Below are 24825 nucleotides of genomic sequence, written 5' to 3' on the forward strand. Positions count from 1 at the left end.
CGAGAGAACCTAGCATGAGCTGTAGCCGTCCGTTTATTCCTGCAAACGCTCATAATTCGCAGCCGCCGTAATTTTTCAAAAGTAAGTACAAAAGATGATACAAGGAAAAACGATGTAGCTTTCTGCGTTGTTTTTGTTTATTTACAGTGTTCTTTTATGTTCAGCATCAATTTCAGTATCATAGCCGCACCCATCATAATCATACAGTATTTTTTTTATTGTGACTTAGCAAGCTAACCGGAAAGCCACCGTCTAACGTTTAGAAATAATTTTAAATGACAAAAATATATAGTTAACTTGAAAGTATTGGCGGTTTATTTGATTTCACTTTTTATTTAATTCGCTAATGCTGCTTTGCGGACAAATTAACGTCACCGATACACCGTCGAGTTCAAGGCTAGCAATCCCCCGTTCTTCATCATCATCATGACAGGTGAAAAACTACGGTCAGTGCGGAAAGACCACAACAGCAAGCTTAACAAAAATGAAGAGATAAGGGACATTTATGACGAAACCTCTAACGAAACCAACCCTAAAGGTACCAGCAACAATTTCAAGATAAATAAGGCTCTCCAGAAATCCATCGAAAGCTCGTTGCTGAAGCAGCATCAGCATCTCAATGCAAACAACATCAACGACAACGCATGCGTTGATAAAAACAAGAATCCTATTATCCTGACCAACGAGGAATTGCAGTTTCCTGTGCACGAGTGCGTGTTCAAAGGAGACGTGCGTCGACTCTCCTCCCTCATTAGGACACACAGCATCATTCAGAAGGATGTGCATGGTAGGTTTTAATATACTTAATTCCTATTCATGTTTATCCTTAGTTTTGTTTTTAAATGCAATCTTTTGTGTCTATTAAAAAAGGGAAAATTGTCTGTCTTTTCAGGAAACACACCTCTTCACCTGGCTGTGATGATGGGACATAAAGGTAAGCTTGAATAACAATAGCAGAAATTATTTGGAGCCTTTTCCCTTTACCCTGGTAATCTGTCAATCTAATTCCAGAGGATTATGTTATAAAAAAAAATCTAGTTAATTATTTATAGTGGTGTAACAACTCATTTTAACAATGATTTGATTGATTTCATAATTTGTGGCTGGGGTTACAATTTATTGATATTGTTTCAGTTTGAAGGATCCAGTTTGATCCGATTCATTGACACCAAATCGACCGAGAACATCTATAACCAAAAATGTGGCATAATGTTGTGGTCACATGTCTTTGCAAAGTTCAAAGTGTTTCCACACATTGGACTGGAATGATGGCTTGATCATTTTTTGCTGCCATCACATGTGCTGTGATGCACTTGGTCATTTTTACGTTCTAGTAAAACAAACCTACAGTGCCTCCATCCAACATGGATTTTAATTGACTACATTTAATTTGAAACGATTATATAATGGTATGCATCAATTTGATTTTTTGAATCAAACGCATATTCTGACAATAGGAAAATAACTTCTTCCATAGTAAAAATGCATTTATAGCACCCTAAAAATGGCTTTGTATTGCCTAAAAAACCTTGTAAATGTCCCAAGTAAAAATATGGTTCTTTAAAAACACCTCCCCCTACTGTGTCAGTTCAACTTTACTCACTGGTTTCCTTTATTTGTAATCTTTCAGAGTGTGCTCTCCTTCTCCTGGCCCATAATGCACCTGTGAAAGTAAAGAACGCACAGGGATGGAGTCCTCTGGCGGAAGCTATCAGCTATGGTGACAGGCAGATGAGTAAGCAATCAGAACAAACCAAGTCCTCCTTCTATTCTATCTGTATAATTATTTAACAGATTCAGCCCGATTTGTTTTTTCTGTTATGTTTTGTTTGGAAAATGTTACATTTTTCTACATTTTTTAGCATTTTAGTTGTTGAAAGTTAAATCATATGTTCTAAAATGTTCTATTTTGCTGACAAACTCTTTTAGAAGGAAACAGCCTGTAAATGTTGAACCTACTGCTTGAGTCAAAGGTAAAACTATTAGTGTTCAGAGGACATTTCTATGACTGATCAACTAGCAGCTGCCGTGTGGGTTCAACTCGAAAGCTGAAGGTCGGGATTTTCCACGAACTCGCCATCCAGATGATCTGGATATCAGCATCTGCCACAGCTTATGATATTAAAAAGAGCTTAGCTTATAAGATCTTTACTGCTCCACATCAGAATAGGACTTCTTTAAATTCAGTGCAGCCCCATTTTTGAACCAACTTAATAAAAAAAGTCAGTTTTTAAAGAAAAAGCTCCCTCTTTTTTCATTTCTCAGGGTCTCTAGTGTAGTAAATCAATGAGCGTGACCTCTGGTACCCTGCGCTTCGGTTATCTTTGCATGTCATGACAGACTGGTCAGGGAGAGGGACTCGGGAGCTTTGAGGAGGTCACAGCTTAGAGAAGCAGGTGGAAAAGGAGCTGACTACATTCAAATGTTCAGCAAGGACACTGAAAGTCAAACTCCACTGACACAGCAGGGTGTTTGGACTTTAACCTAAATAGCATCAACAGCAGGTACCGTTCAGTTAAAGCAAGGTTTGCTCTAGAAAGCACACCTTTGTTTTCTTCTCCTAGCAGTTCTCAAAACTCTGCAATCTTGTCATCTGTCATCGCCTGGGCGCCTTGTGTCAGCAGCTCAGTTGCTGTTTGTATGTGTGTGAAACTATTACATCCTGGAGCCTTGTCAGCACTGCCCCTCTTAGCCACATCCATCCTCATTGCAGCATTTCTGAGATTACTGGGATATACTCAGAAGTGCTGACTTGGTTCATCTGGTCTATCATTGAAGGGTCACTGGTTAGCTCTTTCTTATTTATATATAGAGAGATGGGACTTTTGAACCAGTTATTCCCATCTGCTGATTCAGTCATTGCCGGACTTTGTGCCAATATATTACATTTGATTTGATTAACCCTTGTGCTATCTTAGATGACCCCACCCTTCCATTGACGTGTTCTCCCTACCATGACAAAGGTGGATAAAGGTGGAAGATTTCATGTAATCCATGGACACCAGTGAAGATCACAAATCATTGAAGAAAAAAGGTTCAGCGCACTGTAGTGGGTCTAGATGACCCAACTCCCAACATTAAAGTGCCTAGGATAGCACAAGGGTTACAAATGATTTCATCTTTTCTTAGGTGATTACCTATGATGACATAGTGGTAAATAATTTGTTTGTGTTTAGACCACAGAAAAATTGTGAACAGTGAAGTTTTAATTTGGTAAAAATTCTACACTAAAACCTAAATTTAACAAGAGAATTTCTGTATGAATTTCCATGACCTTGATTTTGTTTGTATTGTTCTTTCAGTAGGATCTTTGTCAATCAGTCGTTCCCGTTTATTTTAAACACTCATGATGGGGCTGAAAGTTTGATTCTGCGCTAAGTCATTTTTGTTGCCATTTCCAGTTACTGCAGTGCTGAGGAAGTTAAAGCAGCAGTCCAGGGAGAGTGTGGAAGATAAGCGGCCAAAATTACTGAAAGCTCTCAGAGAGGTGAGTGTTTCTGTTCTGGCTGGAGCTTCATGTATTAACCTGCATCACAGAAATCTGACTGCTGACATTAAACAAAATACATTTAGCATTTTTATCACTTTTTTTCCAGCTTGGTGACTTTTATCTGGAGCTTCATTGGGACTTTCAGAGTTGGGGTGAGTTTATATTTTATTTTATTTCATTAGTATTAAGTTCTCATACTATACTGCATATACATTTTTAAGACTCAGTTTGATCAGTTAACAAGATGAACAAAACTAGCAATAAAGATTGTAAGTTCTCTTGTAATTAGCAATGTTTTTTGTCCTATTTTTCTTCCACAAACTAATGTATCCAATTCTTGTCTGTTGTAGTCCCTCTGCTGTCCCGGATGCTGCCATCAGATGCCTGTAAAATCTACAAGCAGGGCATTAATATCAGGTTAGACGCCAACCAGATAAAGACCAGCGTACCTGTGGGACACTTCAGAAAAGAGTTGATATCCAGGCCAAGAACTTCTTTTAGATCTAAAAAGTAGGACGTAACAAACTTTACATTCTGAGTTGGTTCTCCTCTTTCCTGATTTAGACTTGACACCACCCTCGTAGATTTTAATGACATGAAGTGCCAGCGTGGAGATCTGAGCTTCATTTTCAACGGCGATGCTGTACCTTCTCAGTCCTTTGTGGTTTTGGACAACAAAGCAAACGTTTACCAAAGAGTACACCATGAGGTCAGTGGATGGCACAACCCCACCAGAGCACATTCTGTGGCTTTCACGAGTGATTCCAACATTTTTGTTTCCCACAAGGAGTCGGAGATGGAAACTGAGGAGGAGGTGGACATTTTGATGAGCAGTGACGTCTACTCTGCAACCCTGTCAACCAAGTCCATCACTTTCTCTCGCAGTCAGATTGGCTGGCTGTTCAGAGAGGACAAAACGGTAAAGCTGGTGCTGACACCCCCCTGAGCAGATTTAGCATCTTTAAAACGCACAAATGCAAAGATAAAAAGAAATCCTCTTTTTCTGAGAACAAACCCTCCTCATTTAACCACCATTTTAGAGTTTCATCCTCAAGTGTTATTTTAGACGCCAGCTTTTACCGTCTGTTTTCGCAGGAGAGGGTGGGAAACTTCCTGGCTGACTTCTATTCAGTGAACGGCCTGGTGCTGGAGTCCAGAAAGCGACGAGAACATTTAAGCGAGGAGGACATATTGAGGAACAAAGCCATCATGGAGAGTTTGAGTAAAGGAGGCGGCATCAGTGAACAGAACTTTGAGGTGCTTCTTCTGTTTCCCTGCGACAGACCATGTTGTTGCTCATGGCGCTGAATCTTGTTTTGCTTCTATCGTCAGCCTGTGAGGAGGAAGTCCCTCACAGCTCCAACCCCCAACACCATTTCTTGGGAAGAGTACATAACGGCAGAGCACGGAAAGTGAGGCGCTTGTGTTTTTCTGTGATTGCATTAGCTCCACATAATTGACCTGTTTTTTCATGAGATCTACAAGGTAATTTCTGTAAGTGCTTTGGGTGTAATCTCCCTCTTTATGTCGTGTGTGTGTGTGTGCGCGTGTGTGCATGTGTTCTCCCATCTGAAGGCCTCCTCATCTGGGTCGGGAACTTGTGTGTAAGGAGAGCAAGAAGAACTTCAAAGCCACCGTAGCCATGAGTCAGGATTTTCCTTTAGGCATTGAATCGTAAGCACTTCCTTCCGCCTTAAATCACTGCAAAGGTAGTGTGTGTTTGATCCTGCACACATACACTTTTAATAAAAAAAAAATCACTTAATAATATATGGGAGTTATTATAGATTATGCCTGGTATGTTAAAAATACGGACTTATTTCTTTAAGTGTCTCTGAGACAGATTATTACACGTTTTGCTGACCTGGATTCTTTTTTACATTTTATCTCTCACAGTTAGTGGAACCTCGTTTACTGCAGGAATGACGTTTTAATAGGAACCTGCAATAAATAGGTGAAATCTGACTATTCCTCTTTATTTACAGTTTTTACACTTAGTTTTAAGAAAAAACTCGCGATCTAATATTTACGTCTATTTGGCAAACTGAACACATTCTCTCCAGGGAGACGCCATGCAGAGATTGAGTGGCCACGTCTGCAGCCAATCAGGATGCAGAAAAAATCCACCGTAAAGGATTTGAATTAAAAAGCTCACAAATTTGCCTCAAATAAATCACAGAGACGACGGAAGATGAACCGAGATATTGCGATGGTCACTGTAACTTTGAGAAACATTACAAATGTCTCCGTAAAGCTGCAGGACAACTACAAAAATACAAAATATGAAGATGAAATGAGCCTATTAATGATTTAAAAAATATATCCGTTTAACAGTAAATGAACTTTAAAAGCACAGGATGTTTTTAAATTAAACTTTTCCCTACAGTTGAAAACTGTTAAAAAAATGTTAATTTCCAACAATTTTATCCCAAAGATGAAATATTGTCAAATGTGTATTATAGAAAGGAAGCTTTATTATTTCTTTATTATTAGTCAAATTATCTTTGCATTAAATCCTCAATATTTCAGTTTATCCCATTGAGATTAAGCTCCTCTTTTTCCGAGAGAAACGGGGTGCTTCCAAAGGAATGCCCCAGCAACCCCCCCCCCCCCCCCCACACACACACACACACACACACACACACAAACACACATAACAACAACAACAATGACAAAAAAAAGAAAAACCAGTGCATGTTTTGGATCTGGTTCCTATGGAAAAAGTTGAGTTATTCTCCGTTTTCCTGCTATTCAAAGTGTGAGATCCACAGCAGACCAAACTCTGCTCCCTACAGTTCAGCAAAATGCAGCATCAGAAAGAATCTGGTGATTTTATTTCAGTAAAAAAGTTTGTTTTCAAATCCTCTTGAGAGTTTATAGGAGATAAACAAATAAGGCTTTTTTTTTAAAGATATATGCATCTTAAAATGAGCAGATGATGCAAAAACAGGTTTTTCCAGTGAATTCTTTCATTTTCTTACTAAGTGAATCTTAATGGAGAGCACATTAAAACTCCATTCTTTACTATAGCTAATGGCTTTTTAATGTCATGATTCCGTTTTTGCATTTTGTTAAATGCATTTTGTTCGGCTGAAAGTCTAAATTGTGCAAAAAGCCAGCCGATGCTGGAGTTAGAGGAATCATTCTGATGATGTCTGACCAGTTCTGCCGGTTTGAAATTCTCTCTGACTCAGAATTCCAGTTTCATGTGAGAAAACTGTTTTAACAATTCCTTCATTTATTTGACTTTCTCTTGGGTTTCTAAAGTATGACTGAGTTTTATGGCCAGTTTCCAAACAAACTTTACAAGATAAAAGTCATAAATAAATGACAGAAAAGTTGTCTGTTTATCGAAGCAATGCTTGAAGATGAAAGATGTGGAGCGTTTTGTGAAGCTTTATTTCCAGATAGGTGTCAAAAACAAAGAAAGTCTGAACCTTAGACGGCTTTCTGGGGTTCGGTGTCGGTAAAGCAGGGTTAACCATAGTGAGATCCTGTTTATTACCGCGTAAATCCAGCAGCAGATTCCTTTCCCCGTTTGTCTCCAGGTTACTAAATGTGTTGGAAGTCGTCGCCCCTTTCAAGCACTTCAACAAACTCAGAGAGTTCGTTCAGATGAAGCTTCCTCCGGGGTTTCCCGTCAAACTCGGTACGTGTCGAGTTCCTGAGAGCGTCGCGTGAAAAAATCTTCACTAAATCGTCCTTTTTTTTTTTTAATGTCTTTCTTTTCAGACATCCCCGTCTTCCCCACCATCACGGCGACGGTCACCTTTCAGGAATTCCGCTACGATGAGTTCGAAGACTCCATTTTCATCATCCCAGCAGAGTACAAGGAAGATCCCACCCACTTCCCTGACCTCTGACCTGTCCGGGGAACTGAAGTGAACCCTCAAGAAGCTCAGAAGGATTGAGGGAAAACTGAACACCCTTGAATGATCTTAATATTCTTATCCTTTACCCGTTTAAGAAGGGGGAAAAAAACCCGTCTTTCATTGATCATTTATTCTGCTGATGTATCTGAAGCCAGTCGATGAAAGAAAACATGAAAGACCGCCGTTTCTGGATGAATAAATGAGCGTCAGCAGGGGATTTTCTGCTGAGCGATGCTCTTCTCTACTGTGAAAGTTGTCAAATGACAGACCTCATCCACCTCATAGCCACGCCCACCCTCCTCCTGAATTGCAAGGACTGAATCCCTGTTCCTGAATCTGCACTGACACACTCATGTAAATAATTGATGTTGCATCTTTATTTGACATCCCAGATTTAGCTGTAACCTTAGACTGCAGATGTATATGAACTAAGAAGGAGTAACACTGTGTAGCAATATATTTCCAGAACCTAAAGAATGTTTCTAACCAGCAGGGAGGGTTTAGCATCCAAAGCCCTCCGTTCTGATGCGAGCGCTTAGGGCGGCCTCCCGTGTTTTCAGGTCCGCTCACGTTACCTCTCGGCTTCCTCCACGTGCTGTGACGGTACGAGTCGTGTTTTCTGTGCGAGTGGGTTTCTGTGCTGTGGTAGTTCTCTGGATGTTTGTCAGAAGGGATATCAGGTCGAATCGTTTGTGGTTGAATACTTTCCTGATAGCTGTGGCATGCTGTGGCTTTGTCGGATCACACGCTTGTTTACCTTGAACCTTTGACATTTGCAGAGTGAGATATTTACGGAGAAAAAATGTAACACTATAACTTTGATCCAGCTTTTCTGTGCTTGTGATGTAGACTCTTGCGTTTTATTTTATTTTTTCAACACACACACAAAAAAAAAATCAAAGTAAACTTAAGTTATTGCATTTACACTGCAGCCTCTTGGTCAACAATGATTGACGCCTCATTTCTGCCTTTAACTTTCATATCTAAAACGTCTTGATCTACTTTAAATAAAGCACCAGCATCATGTTCCAACTGACTGCAAAAATCCAAGCAGTTTTCCGCTTTTTTGCATCAATTGCTCACATTAGATCGACTTGAAGCTCCTTTTTTATTTTTTGACCTTGAGGGACTTTAAAACACTCGTAACCCTTGTGCTATCCTAGGCACTTTAACATTGGGAGTTGGGTCATCTAGACCCACTAGACAGTGCTCTGAACCTTTTTTCTTCAATGATTTGTGATCTTCACTGGTATCCATGGATTACATGAAATCTTTCCACCTTTTTCCACCTTTATCATGGTAGGGAGAACACTTCAAAGAAAGGGTGGGGTCATCTAAGATAGCACAAGGGTTAAAATTAAAAAAGACGAATAGGTCTTACCTCTTCAAACAGGCTTTATTATATAAAAGAAAGTTATGATAAAACACTGCAAGATGTAACGGTTCCTTCAGGGAGGGGAACAAGGCTTGAGTGTTACAGCACTTAACAAAAATGAAGATACAATACAGGAAGTGACTAAATTGGGATCATTTCAATCGTACAAAGCAATGCTAGTTCCAGTCTTTGCTAATCTGTTGGTCGGACAACTAAATTCTATAACCGAAAAGTTTTTAGATGAACGTTTCTGCATTTTATGTTCGCAAAAGAGTACGATACAATACTTTTGAAACACTTCACATTTTAGGTTCATCCCCACAAAAAAAACAACGTAGCGTATGTACAGTCAAAATGGAGGGAGCGTGTGGGATGCAGCACGTCAGTCACTGACATCCATGTCTTCTTCGTGGTGGTCGTCGGCGCCGTTAACTTTGGCCTGCTTCACGTGACGCCCTGTGCTGTTACCATCTGCTGAATGAGGAGACAAACCAGAGTCATCTGAGCCTTTTCTGTCCGCCCTCTCCTTCTCACTGTCATACCCTTGTTCTTCCTCGTCATAATCTCTGGTGATCTGTGGAAACAAGCAGCCATGTGACATCCGGGAACCACAGTCTGGACCACCTAACCACAGGGTTCGTACGGTCATGAAATACCTGGGAAAGGTTTGGAAACTGAAAATGCAATTTCTTGAGCGAGGTTTGTGAAAAAGGAACGTTTTGGGAAAACGTTTGAATATTTCGGCTGCAAAAAATACAATAGTTTAGCGTGACATTAGAATTAAAATTGTGGCAGAAGTTGAACCTCACCCTGCCGTAAAGCAGTTTGAGTCGTCAGTTCAGCGCATGGCGCTCTCAAATGCCATCGTGAAATGCCGGGAACTAGCTTTAACGAGCGGCTTTTCAAGTGGCCCTAAAACGAATATTTGCAGACTTTGCTCTAAGTTCTTGACATCAGCAGCATGAGAGAAGCGGAGCTGCTGAGAAACAGCCGCAGCTGCCGAACGCTGCAGAAGTCAGTCGGTCAGAGAACTTCTGAAAACAGGTAAAGATGGCGGTTTTGTGGAAGTATATTGCATTCAATGAAAAAATAAAAGGACGGGTGATCTTTATTCAAATCTTTTTGATGTTTTTAAAAATGCCAAACAGTCTGTAAGCTAATTTGCTTGTGAAAACTACAAGATGAGCTGCAATTTAAAGTTGAAAAGCCTCAAAGTGTCCGTGTCAAAGACGAGATCACTTTAGTCTATGTGCTCGTTTTGTTCTTCTCACTTTATCTACATTACAGAGCAAAACGTTTATTAATCGGTAAGAACTGTTTGTTTATTTTGTTTGTGATTAAATCCTGACGACAATATCGGGCACAACGCAGCAGTTGTGGTTGACCTGCTGGACGCTCACGTTGTGGACGTGGTCAACTTTACTATAATTCCTTCAGATTTGTGCTTTAATTTATTTCAGAATTCGCTTTAATAGTTTTTAGGACTACAACAGTGAACATGCTTGGTCACCCTAAGAGAAAGAGAAATGAAGTTAGCGATTTATGTGGAGTTTGTTTAAACATTACTGTAATGAGTTCTTGCAATGCTTCTGAGATTATTTATGGCGAGGTACTGAGAAACATCGTTTCCTGCATCGCCTCAGACAAAAACAAAGAGTTCGTGGTGGTGGTGAACAGAACTACGTCCAACGTTTTTCTCTGTAACGTTTGTGGATGAAGTCAGCAGGCAGAACAGACATGGTGACGATCACATCAACATATGGACACAAATCATTCATGTAACCCACTAAGTTACATCTAAAGGAATTGTGAAAACTGGTGTTACATTTTAGCCGAGATAATAAGATACATTTGCTCAAATGTATGACTAGAGGTTAGGCGCCCTCTCATTTTTCCCTCGACATAAGGTCACAATAGTCACCAGCATTGAAAAACAAGTCTTTAACATTTATTTCATATTGAGGGTTAAAAATGTATAAAACTATAAATTTCATGAAAAATCTAAACATTTTTTTGATTGGGTCTTTTGTCCCGACTCAAGAATCAGAGTTCTTAAATATTAAAATGAAAATCCTGTAAACAATTAGAACAAAGATCACCTGTGCTTGTTTGATTTTAATGGAATGCAGTTCGCTTTCCACACGTTACTGCAGTTTCCTCCACACCAACAGAAACGGCCGTCGATACGGCGGCTGCAACTTTAACGGCAGACGTCTTTGTTTGATTTAGCGGCACCGACTACAACAGTCTGACTGAAATGTCTTTGTTTTTGGAAACCCATTGCTACCAAATAGTGTACGAACCCTGTTACCAGCTTTGCAGCCTGAAGACAACCAACCTTGACATCTTTCTCTCCGTCTGATTTCCGCTCACGCTCGCGCTCTTTGTCTTTACTCTTCTTCTTCTTGCTGGTGGAGCGCTCTCGTTCTTCACGGACGCGCTCTTTATCACTCCTGCGGTCTCTCTCTTTGTCCCTTTTCTTTTCCTTTTTATGTCTGCGGGGAAAAGGAGACAAACGTGACTCCAGACAGAAAGTTGGTTGTTTCTGATCGCAGGTGTTAGAAATGATACACTGACCTTCGAGGAGATGGAGACGGAGAGACTCTGCGTTTTGGGGATTTCTTAGGAGATCGGCTGATGCTGCGGCTTTTCCTGTGTCTCCTGTTTAGCATACAATTAGGTTTCTCTGAAGTGGATGCGGAGTCAAGTTTGTTTACTCAGCACCAAAAGTAAAACATGCCGGGATTTGAATCCGCTACCACTGGAATTTTAGCTCCGCCGTAGACATTTGTCACAGTTACAGACCCACTCCAATCATCATTTTATTCATTTTCAAAGCGTTCCCAGTGGTCTTTTTGTTATGATTATGCTGTTTTTAGCCAAAATCAAAAATCCTGTCGTTTTCTAGGACATAGTTCTGCAGTGCGGCATTAGTTCATTAGAAATTCCCCTCTGGATTGTGGGTGAGACTATTGCCCCGAAGCAACCCTCTCCCCCAGTTCTCCTTCCTGTTACGGAGAGCCTCTCAGTTTAAATGTAATCCTGCTTGCTTACAGCCCCTCAAAACCAACCTAACATTACTGGTGCAATAAAATCAGCGAGCAATATTGGAGACATCCAGCCATACAGTTTTGATCCAGATTCCAGCTCAGACGAGGAAAACAAAGACGTACGTGGACCCAAAGTATTCTCTACGACGTAACTTCAAAGTGAATTTTGAATAAATAACAATTTGAATAAGGAAACACTCAGAAATGCAATTTTGAGCTCAATTTTCTTTACATATGTCCTACCCTACCAGAAAAATGCCACAAGAACACGTTAAAAACACAAAAAAACACCAATTTCCATTGGAGTGGGTCTTCAATTTATGAGCGATTGTTAAAACACCTCTACATTTTGAAATAACACTTTCAGGATTCTTTTTGAATATATAGATCTCTTTGGAAACTTAGAATTACAGATAAATTAAGTAAAAATGCATCCAGACAACAATGAGGGGAAAAAACATCCATCCTCAGAGTCCACACTCACATCATCAAACCTTTTGTTGACGTGACATAAGCTGCACTCACCGGCTCGCACTGCGTGACCTCCGAGCTGTGCTGTAGCTTTTTGGTGGAGTCTTGGATCTTCTCCTCACCACCTCTTCTTTCTTTCTATCTCTGCTGAAAAATGTGAACGTAAGGAATCAGATTGAAAACAAAACAAAGAGAAAAGCTGCCGCACAAACGACCCACCTGGTTCTGCTTCGAGATCTCCTGCCTCTGTCCCTGGAGTGGGTGCCCCTCTTGCGTGGGCTTTTGGAGCGCCTCCTGCTTCTGGAGTTGGATCTGCGCCTGGACCTGCTCCGGGTTCGCCTGCGACTGGGTTCACATTGAAAACCCATTGGGAAACGGAACATGCCGAATGGAAATGTGGTCCAGGCGGTTCTGTTTACCTGTGTCTTGAACGCGATCTTGACCTTCTTCGCCTGGATCTGGACCTGGAGCGAGAATGCTTCTTTTTGCTCTCTTTGTCTGAAAGGAAAAGACAGAGCTTAATAAAGGTTCAGCATAAGCCTGCACAATAAATCGCAAATGTATCGTTACAACGACATCAATCTGGGCAAAACGCAGATCGCAAAAGACGGCAAAAATTGCGATAAATGGTAACCTTAAATTTGCTAAAACAATCTTATGGCAGCTTGAATGATTTAACGAATCAAATAAATACCTTTATGCATTTGACCAATCAGATAGACCCCTTTATGTTGTTGACCAATCAGATGGAGCCTTTTTGTTTTAGATGCTCTATGTAGACTAGGGTCATTTGGAATATAATATAAGTTATGTTGACTATATTTTTAATTAAACCATTGCATGTTTTTTTGCTATTTGTTCATGCATTGCAAGTTATATCGTCATAGCAATATTGATCTCTAATATCTCAAATCGAGAGATTTCCTCATATGCTGCAGCCCTAATTCAGTACATTTGTAACATGTTTTCAGACCTAAATGTTCTTTTAAGTGTGTAAAAAAATACAACTTTTAGAAAGTATTAATCCATTCTGAGTAGGAAGTTCAAATACAAGCAGAAAATTAAATCTCTTTTGGTGTATGACTTCTTTTTTACAGGATTCAAAGCTTAAACGTTATATTTAAGTTGATTAACAAAATAAAAAACATTTTTTTAAATAAAACTTTGCTTTGCATTGTAACTAAAGAACTGGACTACATCTCTATAGATGCACTTACGCCCAGGTTCAATGGCAGCAGAAATGAGTGACTGGGCCTCTCGGACTCTCTTCATGGCCTCCTCGATCTCTTTATTGGAGGCGTCAGCCTTCAGGCTGGCGCTCAGGTTCAAACCAGCAGCCAAGGGGTTCAGTCTGAAAAACATATATAATTATTTTATTGTCATAACACCTCATAACCTCTGGATGGTAATTCGTCTCTGCATGGACTTACTTTGGATCAGTCATCATCTTTAACAGCTGATCAGCAGCCTGAAAGGAAGGAATTCAGCTAAATAAAAGCCTGCAGACTGCTATGCAGTCAATAAATAAAAGAGTTTTTTCGTCACACCTGAGGATTCATGTTGGGTCCCGGGAATCCAAAAGCTGCCAGTGGATCTATGTTTGGACCACCAAAGGGGTTTGCTCCGAGCTGAAGTGAAGACATACATTTGGTTAGAAACCGTCTCTTCTGAAGTTAAGAAAACTGTCGTAACAAACTTGGAAAGTAATTAGCGTTATGTAAGACAAAATTGGATCCATTAAGTCAAATTTAATGTAAAATTATTTTACTAGTTTTATTTTTAGCTAAGTCCATTCAAGTTGGACAATATAACCAATGTTTATACCCTTTAAAACTGCCCTGCAAACGTTTAGAAACCCTCAAATCACTGAAATATTTCATGAAAGTCTAGATCAGTGGAATGAAGAAATGATCAACTCCTGGGAGTTTTAAACTTCTGCTCCTGGGAATGTCCTATTTCTGTGTCAGAGTAATAAAGCAGCGGTGAGTTTTGGTCTTACAGCTGGATTAGTCAGGGGGTTTGGCGTTGGAAGGAGGCCACCTCCTGGCAGAATTCCTGCAACAGCATTTGCTGGAGCCAACAAGGACAAAGCTTTAGCCTCATCTGGGATTGATCCTACAGGAAAATACAAAGGAAGCGTTAGGAGCCAATGTCTAGACGCGACATACATACAAGATGCTCTGGAAAAGACAAAAAAATAAAAAAAAAAATCTTCTCACTGTAATTCTTCAAATTAGGTTCATCACCTTACAGATGAGTTCCCTTAATTCAAAATAATCTCTGCAGTGATAACAGCTAAAGTTGGAATAAATCACACTACTCCAATGAACACTGCCAAAAATGTATCACCTGAATGTGTTTTTAAAGTCATGAACCAAACGTTAGCAAGCACAGCTGCTTCTCCAGTTGGGTGAGCCCTCAATTTTCATTTAGATGCTTACTGAAACAAGCGACTCACGCTGGCGGCTTCGCTACTAAAAGCACACAGAGAAAAATCGAGATACAAACAACACAGAGAATTTTAGGGATTTGGCAGGAAAACCAAACAAGCCATCAGTGTCTACTTACCAAAAACACATTTCAAAAGGGTTCAAGTGGATCGTGTGAACACAGTCATAAAAAGGCAGGGCAGGAAGTGTGCCTGCTGCATAGCAACATCTTTACATCCTTACCTCACACTGCACCAGTAAGACTGGCCAGAGAATGGCGTGTTCTTTTAGTTTTGCAACCAGTTTAAATGAACAATTATAAAAACATACAAATCTGTGACTAAAACACAAATACCTCTGTTTTTTTTAGTTTTTTTTTTATGGCACCTCATAATTATCTCACTCTCATTTAATACCCAGTGCAACAAAAACACAAAATAAGAAGACCTACAAAAAAAAGAAGGGACACAACAGGGAAAACATTTAAAAACAAGAGCCCACTGGAGAGAGAAATTGCTGCAGGACACAAAACTGATGGATGGTATTTTCAGCAGGGCCTGGTATACAGGACTGGCTGAGCCAGGAAAAAGAACTGTAAAACACAACAACAAAAGAAGACCACTGTTAAAGAGAATAGTTACCAACATCGTCATGTCGGCTGGCTACTTTAAACAATGTATGACAAGATGAGGTATAATCTGTGTATTTATGATATTACCCATCCAATAGACAAAACGTCAGGTTCAAACCAAAATGAAAATAGAATGAAGAACAGCATTTGATCACAACACTGAAATTGCGTTTTAAAATTTAATCCGTATCCTTAAAAGAGAGTGAAAATAGAAAATCGTGTTACACATTTTATCTGAAAAGCATCGGTAGCTTCCTGAAATGCCTCGGTTTGATCAGAATAAAGAAACAGCACACCTGAACGGTCCTGTTTGCAGTTGTAGGTTACACATCTAGTTGTATGAAGATTATACAGTGGACAAAAAAGAAACTGAATTATAATCATTTTTAAATTGTCATTTAAAAAGAAAAAAACTGGAATATCTAGTTGTTTTTATGAACATGACAAAAAAAGAATAAACTTCAAAAGCAACAATCCTTAAAGTTTAAAGACCCACTCTGATGGAAATTGTGTTTTTCTTATGGCATTCATTAAGAAACGTCAGCCCAAAATCGTATTTCTCTATCAAATTGTGAATCAGGAGCAGATAAAAAAAATATAAATGTAAAAAAAAAAACATTTGTGATGTACACTGGGCGAGACACAAGGCAACGATCCCATCCACAACTCAAAGGCAAATCTTTAATGAACTCCTGCCGCTCTGCAGAAACGATGTCCTAGAAAACGACACGTTTGATATCGGCATGAGACCAGTGGGAACGCTTTGAAAATTGATCAAGAGATGATCGGAGTGGGTCCTTAAATAAAAGATGCCCGAGCATTGCTCACATTTTGACTTAAAGTTCAGGAAATATTCTTTTATATTTAACCTTTTTCTTTTTTTTTTTAGAATATACTATCCACGTGAAAATTGACGAGAGAAAGAGAAAAGATCAGGCAGAGAGAGAATATTGGACAAAAGAGAAGAGTGGGGGGCTTGAATGCTTGTTGGCTCATGAAAATGTATACAATTCCCTGTTGGCGGGCAGAGGACCACTTTCACCCATCAACGAGGGGGCTGCTTTTCCCTTCTTCACTACAAAAATCACACACACACGTACACACATACACACAAATAACAGAGAAAGGTTTAACAGTGGGTAGTCCAATGAGGGGGGAGAAAATAATATGCAACATTGATGTGTTTTTTTTCTCTCTCCTTTTTTCCTCTGAACACTGAAGTGTCTGCAGCATCCGCTGTTGGAACGTTACGCTTCTCATGCATTAAGTGCCTTTTGGTAAACTGTGCATTTCACCCATTGTTAGCCTCCATATTGGCATAAAAAAAGCATTGTTATGGTGAAGCAAATTACTAAAAAACAAAATAACGGTTATCTACCACAGTTTGTTTTTTTTTAAAGTATGCTTTGCATTTTTTAGGATAACTAACAGTTTCATGAGACATTACTATGTGGTTAACATGGAACATGTGCCATTCAATCATGAAAAGAACAATGCATAAGAATATGAAACAAACCTTCTGCAAACGGGACCACTATCAAGGCTCGGTCCACAAACACAGTGTTAGTCAGATGTTGAGACACCCCCACCGACTCCGGCTCCTGGAACTTCACAAAACACACCCGGGAGGTCACCGGCATCGGAGAATCACTGTGGAGACAGAGAAACATTGCAACTTTACTCACTTTAAATGAAGAACAACTACCACCAGAACTATTATAACCGTAAATGTTTACTTTCCCCACATATTAAAAATTCAACATCAATCACATACAAACATATGGCAAAAAGCACAATCCCTTTGCCTAAAACTGGGGGGTAAATCTGGGACTTGATCATGAAAAATATGCAATACAATTCCAAAACTATTGAAAACATTAATAAATATTCTTTATTTAATAGAAAAGTCTGGAGATTCCTCAATGAATTAAGTGTTAAAACAACATTATTTTTCTAAATGTGGGGTGTGTTGGTTCTTTTTCAATAAATACAATTATTTTTACATTTTCTTCACGTCTAGTTACTCAGGAAGTGTACTCTTAAAAAATTCTGAGCAGGTTAGCTACGTGAGCTACTAGTGCTAACAGCATGTCTAGCTAGCTAGCTAGCTAGCTAGCATGGCCTAACCTTCAGCAAAGAAGCGGACTGTTTACTAAACCACAGGTCCGTCCCAGCATTGAGATGAACGCTAAGATTTAGAAAACACTTGGTCAAACTCACTCTGGTGGAAATAATTTTAATTCTTCGATGGTTCCCAAAAACCCAAACAGCGTCCTCATCTGCTCCGACGTGGTGCTCGGCGACACATTGGTCACTTGAACCACCTTCGTTGTGTAACTCATTTTCACAACAAAAACCGTCGATGAAGCAATAATATCGTAACCTGCGAAATATATATGCGAGAAATATGGAGTCGCTCGTCATTAAAGGGGTCTGTTTTAGCTACTAAGGCTGGTTAGGAGTTAGCCACCGACTACAACGAAACGTATCAGAAGAACTGCGCCGCCATGTTGGGTAAATCCCGTCGAATGTGCGCATGCGTCCAACCAAACTTCCATCTGCAAACTGCAAGGTGATGGCGTTCTGAAATAAAAAAATAAAAATAAAAAACAGCTTTTCTGTCATATCTCTTTTGTTTTTGGTAACATTGACAATTCACACAATGTAACAGAACTCAAACTTTTTTTCCCAATAAAAAGTTTATTTAGTAAAAGTCACACATTAAACTCCATTTAACAAGCTTATTAACATGTTATGGATTCAATGTATGTTTAAGTGGAAATGTTAAATCTTTATTTTCATTTTTCTCATTTACAATGACGACCTGAGTTAACAGCAACAGTACAAAAACAGAATGACGGAGCAATATAGGTTACCTAGACACCTGACATCTTCACACATCAGTATTTACAATAAAAAGTTTACAGGAGACACTAAGTTACTGTTTACAATAAAAAAAGACAGAAGGACACTCATAAAAACATTTACAGGCACTAAGTTTTTGTTAGTGAATTTATACATGGAGGTGTATTTGCTTATGTATAACATTAGCAAAAAGTATTATCAAGTAAACCTGAGTATAAGTACAGTGAACCTACTATGGACCATGTAGTATTAGAAGTTCACTAAATGAATACTTTAAATGAATAGACTTAAACTTGTAGTAGGCTACACTTAAATAGTCTACTTTTTGCTAAGGGTACATTTATTTCTACATATTACTTTTTTTAATGTACACTTTCCCATTTTTCCAATTTATGATAGTTATCATGAGTTTGATATATGTTGGCCTGTGTATATTTCTTGGTCTTTTTTTGTTGTTTGTTAGTTTTGATTGCTTGAAATAAACCAGTTATAATGAACCTTTTCTTGTTTTTATTTATGTGTGCTGAGGAAATGCTCTAGAGTAGCTTTAAGTGTATTTTTATCCTACTTTTTAAACATCTTTACCAATGGGTTTGTTTTTAATGCTGTTCATAATCTCCATTCTGTTTTTGTCTAAACACTTAAATTACTTTAGTAAATGTTATCTTGTTTTTTCAAATGTTATCAAAAGTTTTATAAGAAAATAATGTTGCTACTGTTGTTTGTGCAACAGGTTAAATGAGGTCACTTCAGGCAATTAGGTTTCCAAATGTATAGGACTTATTGTTAAGAAGCTTTAGTTACTCCACCAAACACACATTCTACCAATTTTTGTTCTCGTTTTATTGTTATTTACGCATCACACTGTAGCATATGAGTTTTTATTTGCTCATCCACGGTTATCAGAGTTTAATGGGAGCCAGTTTGATTTCTAAAAAGTATCACAATTTTATTATTACCATGTTCCGTCTAGAGTTAATGTTATCAGAGACAGACATTGATTCTTGCTCTAATAAATGATCAAACTGTTAAAATAACTGTTTTGCCTGCATCTGCATTCATTTAAATGCACGAAGGCTTTTTCTTTCTTTCACACCATTACAAACTGCCTTTTGTTAAATTCTCTCCTGTTTTACCAGTAGAAAACAATATCGAGTCTGTTTCCAGGCTAATCCTTACACTTGGATTATCATGACGTAGAAACACGTGAGTTCTAAGGTATTTAGAGCTGAAAAGAAATAGAAAACCAGATTTAATTAAATTAGGACTACATGAGGGAGGATGAATACATTATAAATATTACAATTGAACTGTAAAGCATCAGTTTCATTGTTTTTGACAGTATATCATTGACATTATTCCACTATGTTTGAAGAAAATTACATTATCTGGTTTTAAATCAACTAATAGGAATATGATTATAATTTTAATCCAATTTTTACGTTCTCCAACAAGCACTTATGTCATATGTACCCATTGATTTGTGTGTTTTATTCAGTGCTGAAATAGTTTAGGGTGTTATTCAGCCTAATCGTATGTCAATGCAGAAGCCTAAACAACTAGCACAAGGAAAGAAAATAAAAATCACATGCACTGTTGCAAAATTTGGCCAAGCATTGTTTTCTGCATTACATACTCTCCTTTGTAAATCCGGCTTCAGAGGGGGAGCCACTGAGATATTCAGTGAAGGGCACAAAGGCATTTTTGTTCACTCTGGAACATGATTGGCCGTGAAAAAGATTTACAGAGCAACACTGCCAGTGTGACGACGGGCCGCGTGAATAAATATCCCAAATCCCTTCAAGATCAGAAGTTTTCTTTTGGGTAGTTTCTTTCTGAGTTTGGATTGTGGGGCTTCCAGAACAACAAAAAAACATGGTCAGCAGGTGAGTATACGTTTAAATAAAGATTGCATTAACAAGAAGAGCTTTTAAAGGTTTTACAGAAGCAATTTTTACGTATTTAGATTATTATTTTAAACAAAGTTTTTAAATGATCGAATTCGGATGTACTTCACCAAACAACTATTACTTAAATCCAGAGATTCAAAAGGGAATTATTGGGTATTTTCAATTCACTTGTCTCCTAAGACTGACAAACGCGTATTTACATTTTATCAACAGATTTGAACATCCAGCTGGCAGCTACAAGAAAATTTTTGAGACTTGTGAGGAGCTTGCTGAACCACTGCCAACAACCGTTACAGGTTATTTTTTAATCTCTTAGAGTCCCGGTTTTGAATCTGCTTCAAAGCTTGAAAAGATTTTCCGTTGCTGCATTTTTATTGCGACCTTTTGTGGTGGGTGTTTGTTCCGCAGGCAGGATCCCTTCATATCTGAGAGGAAGTCTTCTCCGTTTGGGGCCTGGACTTTTTGAGGTTGGGGATGAGCCCTTCTACCACCTCTTTGATGGCCAGGCCTTCATGCATAAATTTGACTTCAAGAATGGCCAGGTCACCTACTTCAACAAGTAAGAGTGTGGACGATTTTATTATTCTAGGAGAGTCTTGCAGAGCCATCAAAATGAACTAACAGAAAAACTACCAAGCAACCTCTTGGTTATATTTTGATCCGTTATTGTTTTTTAGAAACTTTGTTGCTGTTAGAATAACTCATCAAGTTTTGTTGTTATTTTGTCAATTCTTTTCAGATTTATCAGGACAGATGCATACGTGCGAGCCATCACAGAGAAACGTGTGGTGATCACTGAGTTTGGGACATTTGCATACCCAGATCCATGTAAAAACATCTTCTCCAGGTGACACACACACACACACATGTCCAGCTGTTGGATGTGATGCAGCATCTGTAGTAGGTCAATGCATGTGTGCTTTGCTTCATTGAAACTCTGTTCATTTGCAGGTTTTTCTCATATTTTAAGGGAGTTGAGGTCACCGACAATTGTTTGGTGAACGTCTACCCAATTGGAGAAGATTTCTATGCTGTGACAGAAACCAACTACATCACTAAAGTGAACACAGACACCCTGGAGACTCTGAAGAAGGTATACATGTGAGTAGAATAGGATAGAGTCTGAAATTGGATTGAAATGTTGTACATTTATCTCTATTCTGTCCAGGTTGACATGTGCAACTATGTGAACATTAATGGGGTGACAGCTCACCCTCACATCGAGGCAGATGGCACTGTGTACAACATTGGAAACTGCATGGGAAAAGGGGCCACACTGGCCTACAACATTGTCAAGATACCTCCCACTCAGAAAGGTTCAAATCCACCCTGTACCAGAAAGGCAGAAACAGTTTTCCACTTCTCTGACCGAAATAAACTTCAAATAAAGTTCATGCAATTTAACCTTTTTACAACGGAACTTGATTTAATGCAACATTTTTTCCTATTAATTTACTTGAGTTGTTTGCAAAAAAAAAACAACTATATATATAAAATTTCAAATCAGCTCAATATCCACATTGATTGAAGATATAATGATGCAAACAAGATAAACAAAGGCTCAATTGTAAAATATTAACATTAAAAATGTTAAAATGTGTGGAGCAAGCATCAATGTTTCTTATCTAGTAAAAATAAAAAAAACTGCAAGCTAGTTTAAGACAAACTAAAAAGTAAAGTTCAGGGATTACAAGGTAAACAAATAAGTTTTTTAATGTTATTTTTATTTTTATTTTTTTTAGATAAGTCTGATCCCATTGAGAAATCTAAGGTGGTGGTGCAGTTCCCTAGTGCTGAGAGGTTCAAGCCGTCATATGTGCACAGGTGGGTTATTTATGTGGTTGTTTGTAGCATATAAACAATGAAAAAGAAAGAAAGAAAGAAAAAACTTACCCCATCTTTTCCCCATTCTTAGTTTTGGTATGTCGGAGAACTATTTTGTCTTTGTGGAAACTCCGGTGAAAATCAACCTGCTAAAGTTTCTGAGTGCCTGGAGCATCCGAGGCTCCAACTACATGGACTGCTTTGAGTCCAATGAGGCCCAGGGAGTAAGAGTCCCTTTCATGGACGCTGTAATTAGCTCTTTACTCTGAGTTTCATGACACCCTTTTTTTTTTTGCACCTCACACAGACCAATTTCCACATTGCCAAGAAATCCCCTGGTGAGTACATTGATCTGAAGTTCAAAGGAGCAGCAATAGGAATGTTTCACCACATCAACACCTACGAGGACGATGGATTTCTGGTTGTGGACCTGTGTGCCTGGAAAGGGTAAACAAATTGTTCCTGCATTAGGTCTTTGTATTTTTGAAATGTAGACTTTCAAATCAAATCTTCCCTCCTGTCCTGCAGCTTTGAGTTTGTCTACAACTACCTCTGGCTGGCCAACCTGAGAGCTAACTGGGATGAGGTGAAGAAGGCCGCCATGATGGCCCCCCAGCCAGAGGTGCGCAGATATGTCATTCCCCTGGACGTCCACAAGGTAAGAAATCTGATCATCCTTCATCCTTTCCTTTTGTGGATCTTGAATTTGATGTTTGACACTTGACTTTAGGAGGAGCAGGGAAAAAATCTGGTCAGTCTGCCGTACACCACGGCCACTGCAACGATGCACTCTGACGGGATGGTGTGGTTGGAGCCTGAGGTGCTGTTTTCTGGACCTCGGCAAGGTGCCCAACCAAACACTCACTGTTTTTGCTGGAGTCGAGTCTCTCCATCCATTTGTTTCAATTTTTGAAACTTTTTTTGTTTTGCAGCTTTCGAGTTTCCTCAGATCGACTACAAAAGACACGGAGGAAGGAACTACACCTATGCCTATGCTCTGGGTCTGAACCATTTTATACCAGACAGGGTAAGAGAGCAACTACCAGAATTTCACTTTGGAAAAACTAAAAACCTTTTTTAATACTTATTGTTAAATCCAATTGCAGATCTGCAAGCTGAATGTGAAGACCAAAGAGACGTGGGTGTGGCAGGAGCCTGACTCTTATCCCTCCGAGCCTCTGTTTGTGCAGAATCCTGATGGGGTGGATGAGGACGACGGTAATTTATCAGACCCTATGACGGTTTCTCTGACTGTACCTGTTCAATCTGGGAGATGATTTGTTGTTGTTTTCACAGGAATTCTGCTTACTATAGTGGCAGCTCCCGGAGCCCAGAAGCCCGCCTACCTCCTCATCCTCAACGCCAAGGATCTGTCGGAGGTCGCCAGAGCAGAAGTGGATTATTCCATTCCTGTCACCTTCCATGGGATGTACAAACCCTGATGATCCGTTTCTGTCCTGTACAATGCAAAAGAGTGTTGGAACAAAAAAAAAAGATGATAAAATATCCCAGTGCTGGAAAATAAAAATATTCTAGAGAGAAAAGCTTTGCATGTTTTCTTACTTCCTCTGGTTTGTATTGGCTACTGTTTTTTTTTTTGGCAGCAAGATAAGAGTTTTCACTTTTTTGTCGGTTCTAGTGTTCCAGCTAAAACAATATTATATACTATATTTTAAATAAAATGAAAAAAGAGGTCACATTGAGCAGAACCGGAATGCTGATTATGATGAACGAGAGGGATTAGATGCAGTCAGGCTGTTAATAATCACCTTCAGCCTGTAGAGACGAAAAACTCAGTAAAAATGAAGCCATTTTCAGCCAAAGTCTTGTAAATCTTTGACGGCTCTCTTCTGAATTCTTGGATTGTGTGGGAAACTGTGAAACTTTGTTTGCTGTCCATTTCTTTCCATGTTTTGAGGTTGACCTTCAGGCAGCACAGAAATGTTCAGCCTTGGATTCATAACTGAACCATCCATTTTCAGAAAGAATAGATAATTGCTGACAATGCAGGATTATTGGTTGGTTATAAAGACAATCAGGAGGGGTCACGACCTTTACATACACACGCCAAGAAATTACCTATTAGGATTTCGGAAAAACTAAAGTGAATCTCAGACATTTTTTCATCAGTGAGTAACATTTTTTTTTTTTACTAAATGCTTTGATAAAATCTCAATTTGCATTTTTCCAATTATACTTTCGCAATACTTATAGCTCTCAAAAGGATTAAATTAATGCAACAATACTTTTTAAAAGTGATATGTCTAATGGTATACTTTCAAACTCTTTTAATGGTATAAAAATTACACACTTTTTTGTACCATTTCAAATATTTTAACACTAAACTTTTTTTTCTTCCGACAGCAAACAAACTAAAAAAAGCCAATGGCTCACTGGCTGCATGTGTAAAATATACAACTTTGGACCTGCAGTTACATTTTTTCACAATTCCAGGACTTCAACATTGAAATATTTAAGTTGTGTCCATAAATCAACTATTGAAATATTGGTATGATTCTGTAACTATGCATGAAATAAAACCACAACTTTTCTTATTTCATGTTTTATTGTTTATATGATGGTTTAGCCTTCCAAAAAAAAAAAAAACAACCCACACACAAGAAAATGTTTAGGAGAAACGCAAACTGGGAAAGCACAGCAAAAAAAAAAGAAAAGAAAAAAAAAGTTATTTTTACTATTACATCATCAGGAAAATCTTGCATAACTGGAACAGAGGTTTTCACAGCGCAAAACCAGTGTTTTAGAAATCCAGTTACAAACCAAAGAAATGAACACAAACGTAACCAATAACACAAAAAAATCACAACAAAAAACACAAAAAGGGAATAGTTGCAACTAACGTTACAGTTCAATAATGTCTATTAAAGAAAAAAAAAGAACATTTCTA

General features: G+C 38.7%; 3 protein-coding genes across 17 annotated transcripts; 2 read left to right on the forward strand and 1 right to left on the reverse strand.

The window, feature by feature from the left end:
• The first annotated feature begins 4 nt into the window (after positions 1-4).
• Positions 5-8293, forward strand: LOC101171363 (ankyrin repeat domain-containing protein 13C-like). The gene is made up of 13 exons (XM_004079383.4): positions 5-787; positions 893-934; positions 1631-1735; positions 3402-3487; positions 3597-3642; positions 3841-3907; positions 4055-4199; positions 4278-4409; positions 4586-4747; positions 4823-4902; positions 5066-5164; positions 7039-7139; positions 7223-8293. The coding sequence occupies exons 1-13, from the start codon at positions 427-429 to the stop codon at positions 7351-7353; spliced, it is 1557 nt and encodes a 518-aa protein (XP_004079431.1). The 5' UTR covers positions 5-426; the 3' UTR covers positions 7354-8293.
• Positions 8294-8739: 446 nt separating this feature from the next.
• Positions 8740-17861, reverse strand: LOC101171612 (serine/arginine-rich splicing factor 11). 15 transcript variants are annotated; one of them, XM_011486964.3, is made up of 13 exons: positions 17539-17861; positions 16835-16968; positions 14258-14373; positions 13806-13886; positions 13689-13726; positions 13476-13609; positions 12678-12756; positions 12478-12603; positions 12313-12402; positions 11315-11398; positions 11076-11232; positions 9280-9311; positions 8740-9208 (listed from the first exon to the last, which is right to left on the reverse strand). In XM_011486964.3, exons 1-13 carry the CDS (start codon positions 17658-17660, stop codon positions 9202-9204), a joined length of 1200 nt encoding a protein of 399 aa, XP_011485266.3. In that variant the 5' UTR covers positions 17661-17861; the 3' UTR covers positions 8740-9201. The 15 variants fall into 15 exon arrangements, with proteins under 15 accessions (XP_011485266.3, XP_020566799.2, XP_020566800.2 ...); XM_020711140.2 differs by having other exon boundaries at positions 8740-9211; XM_020711141.2 differs by having other exon boundaries at positions 12313-12405.
• Positions 17862-19898: 2037 nt separating this feature from the next.
• rpe65 (RPE65, retinoid isomerohydrolase) lies at positions 19899-23461 on the forward strand. The gene is made up of 14 exons (XM_004079386.3): positions 19899-20069; positions 20307-20389; positions 20502-20652; positions 20833-20940; positions 21045-21186; positions 21262-21409; positions 21836-21917; positions 22009-22141; positions 22225-22364; positions 22446-22575; positions 22648-22762; positions 22850-22944; positions 23024-23135; positions 23214-23461. Exons 1-14 carry the CDS (start codon positions 20059-20061, stop codon positions 23357-23359), a joined length of 1596 nt encoding a protein of 531 aa, XP_004079434.1. The 5' UTR covers positions 19899-20058; the 3' UTR covers positions 23360-23461.
• The last annotated feature ends 1364 nt before the right edge of the window (positions 23462-24825 follow it).

This window comes from Oryzias latipes, chromosome 17, assembly GCF_002234675.1.
Source record: "Oryzias latipes chromosome 17, ASM223467v1".
NCBI classification, from domain to species: domain Eukaryota; kingdom Metazoa; phylum Chordata; class Actinopteri; order Beloniformes; family Adrianichthyidae; genus Oryzias; species Oryzias latipes.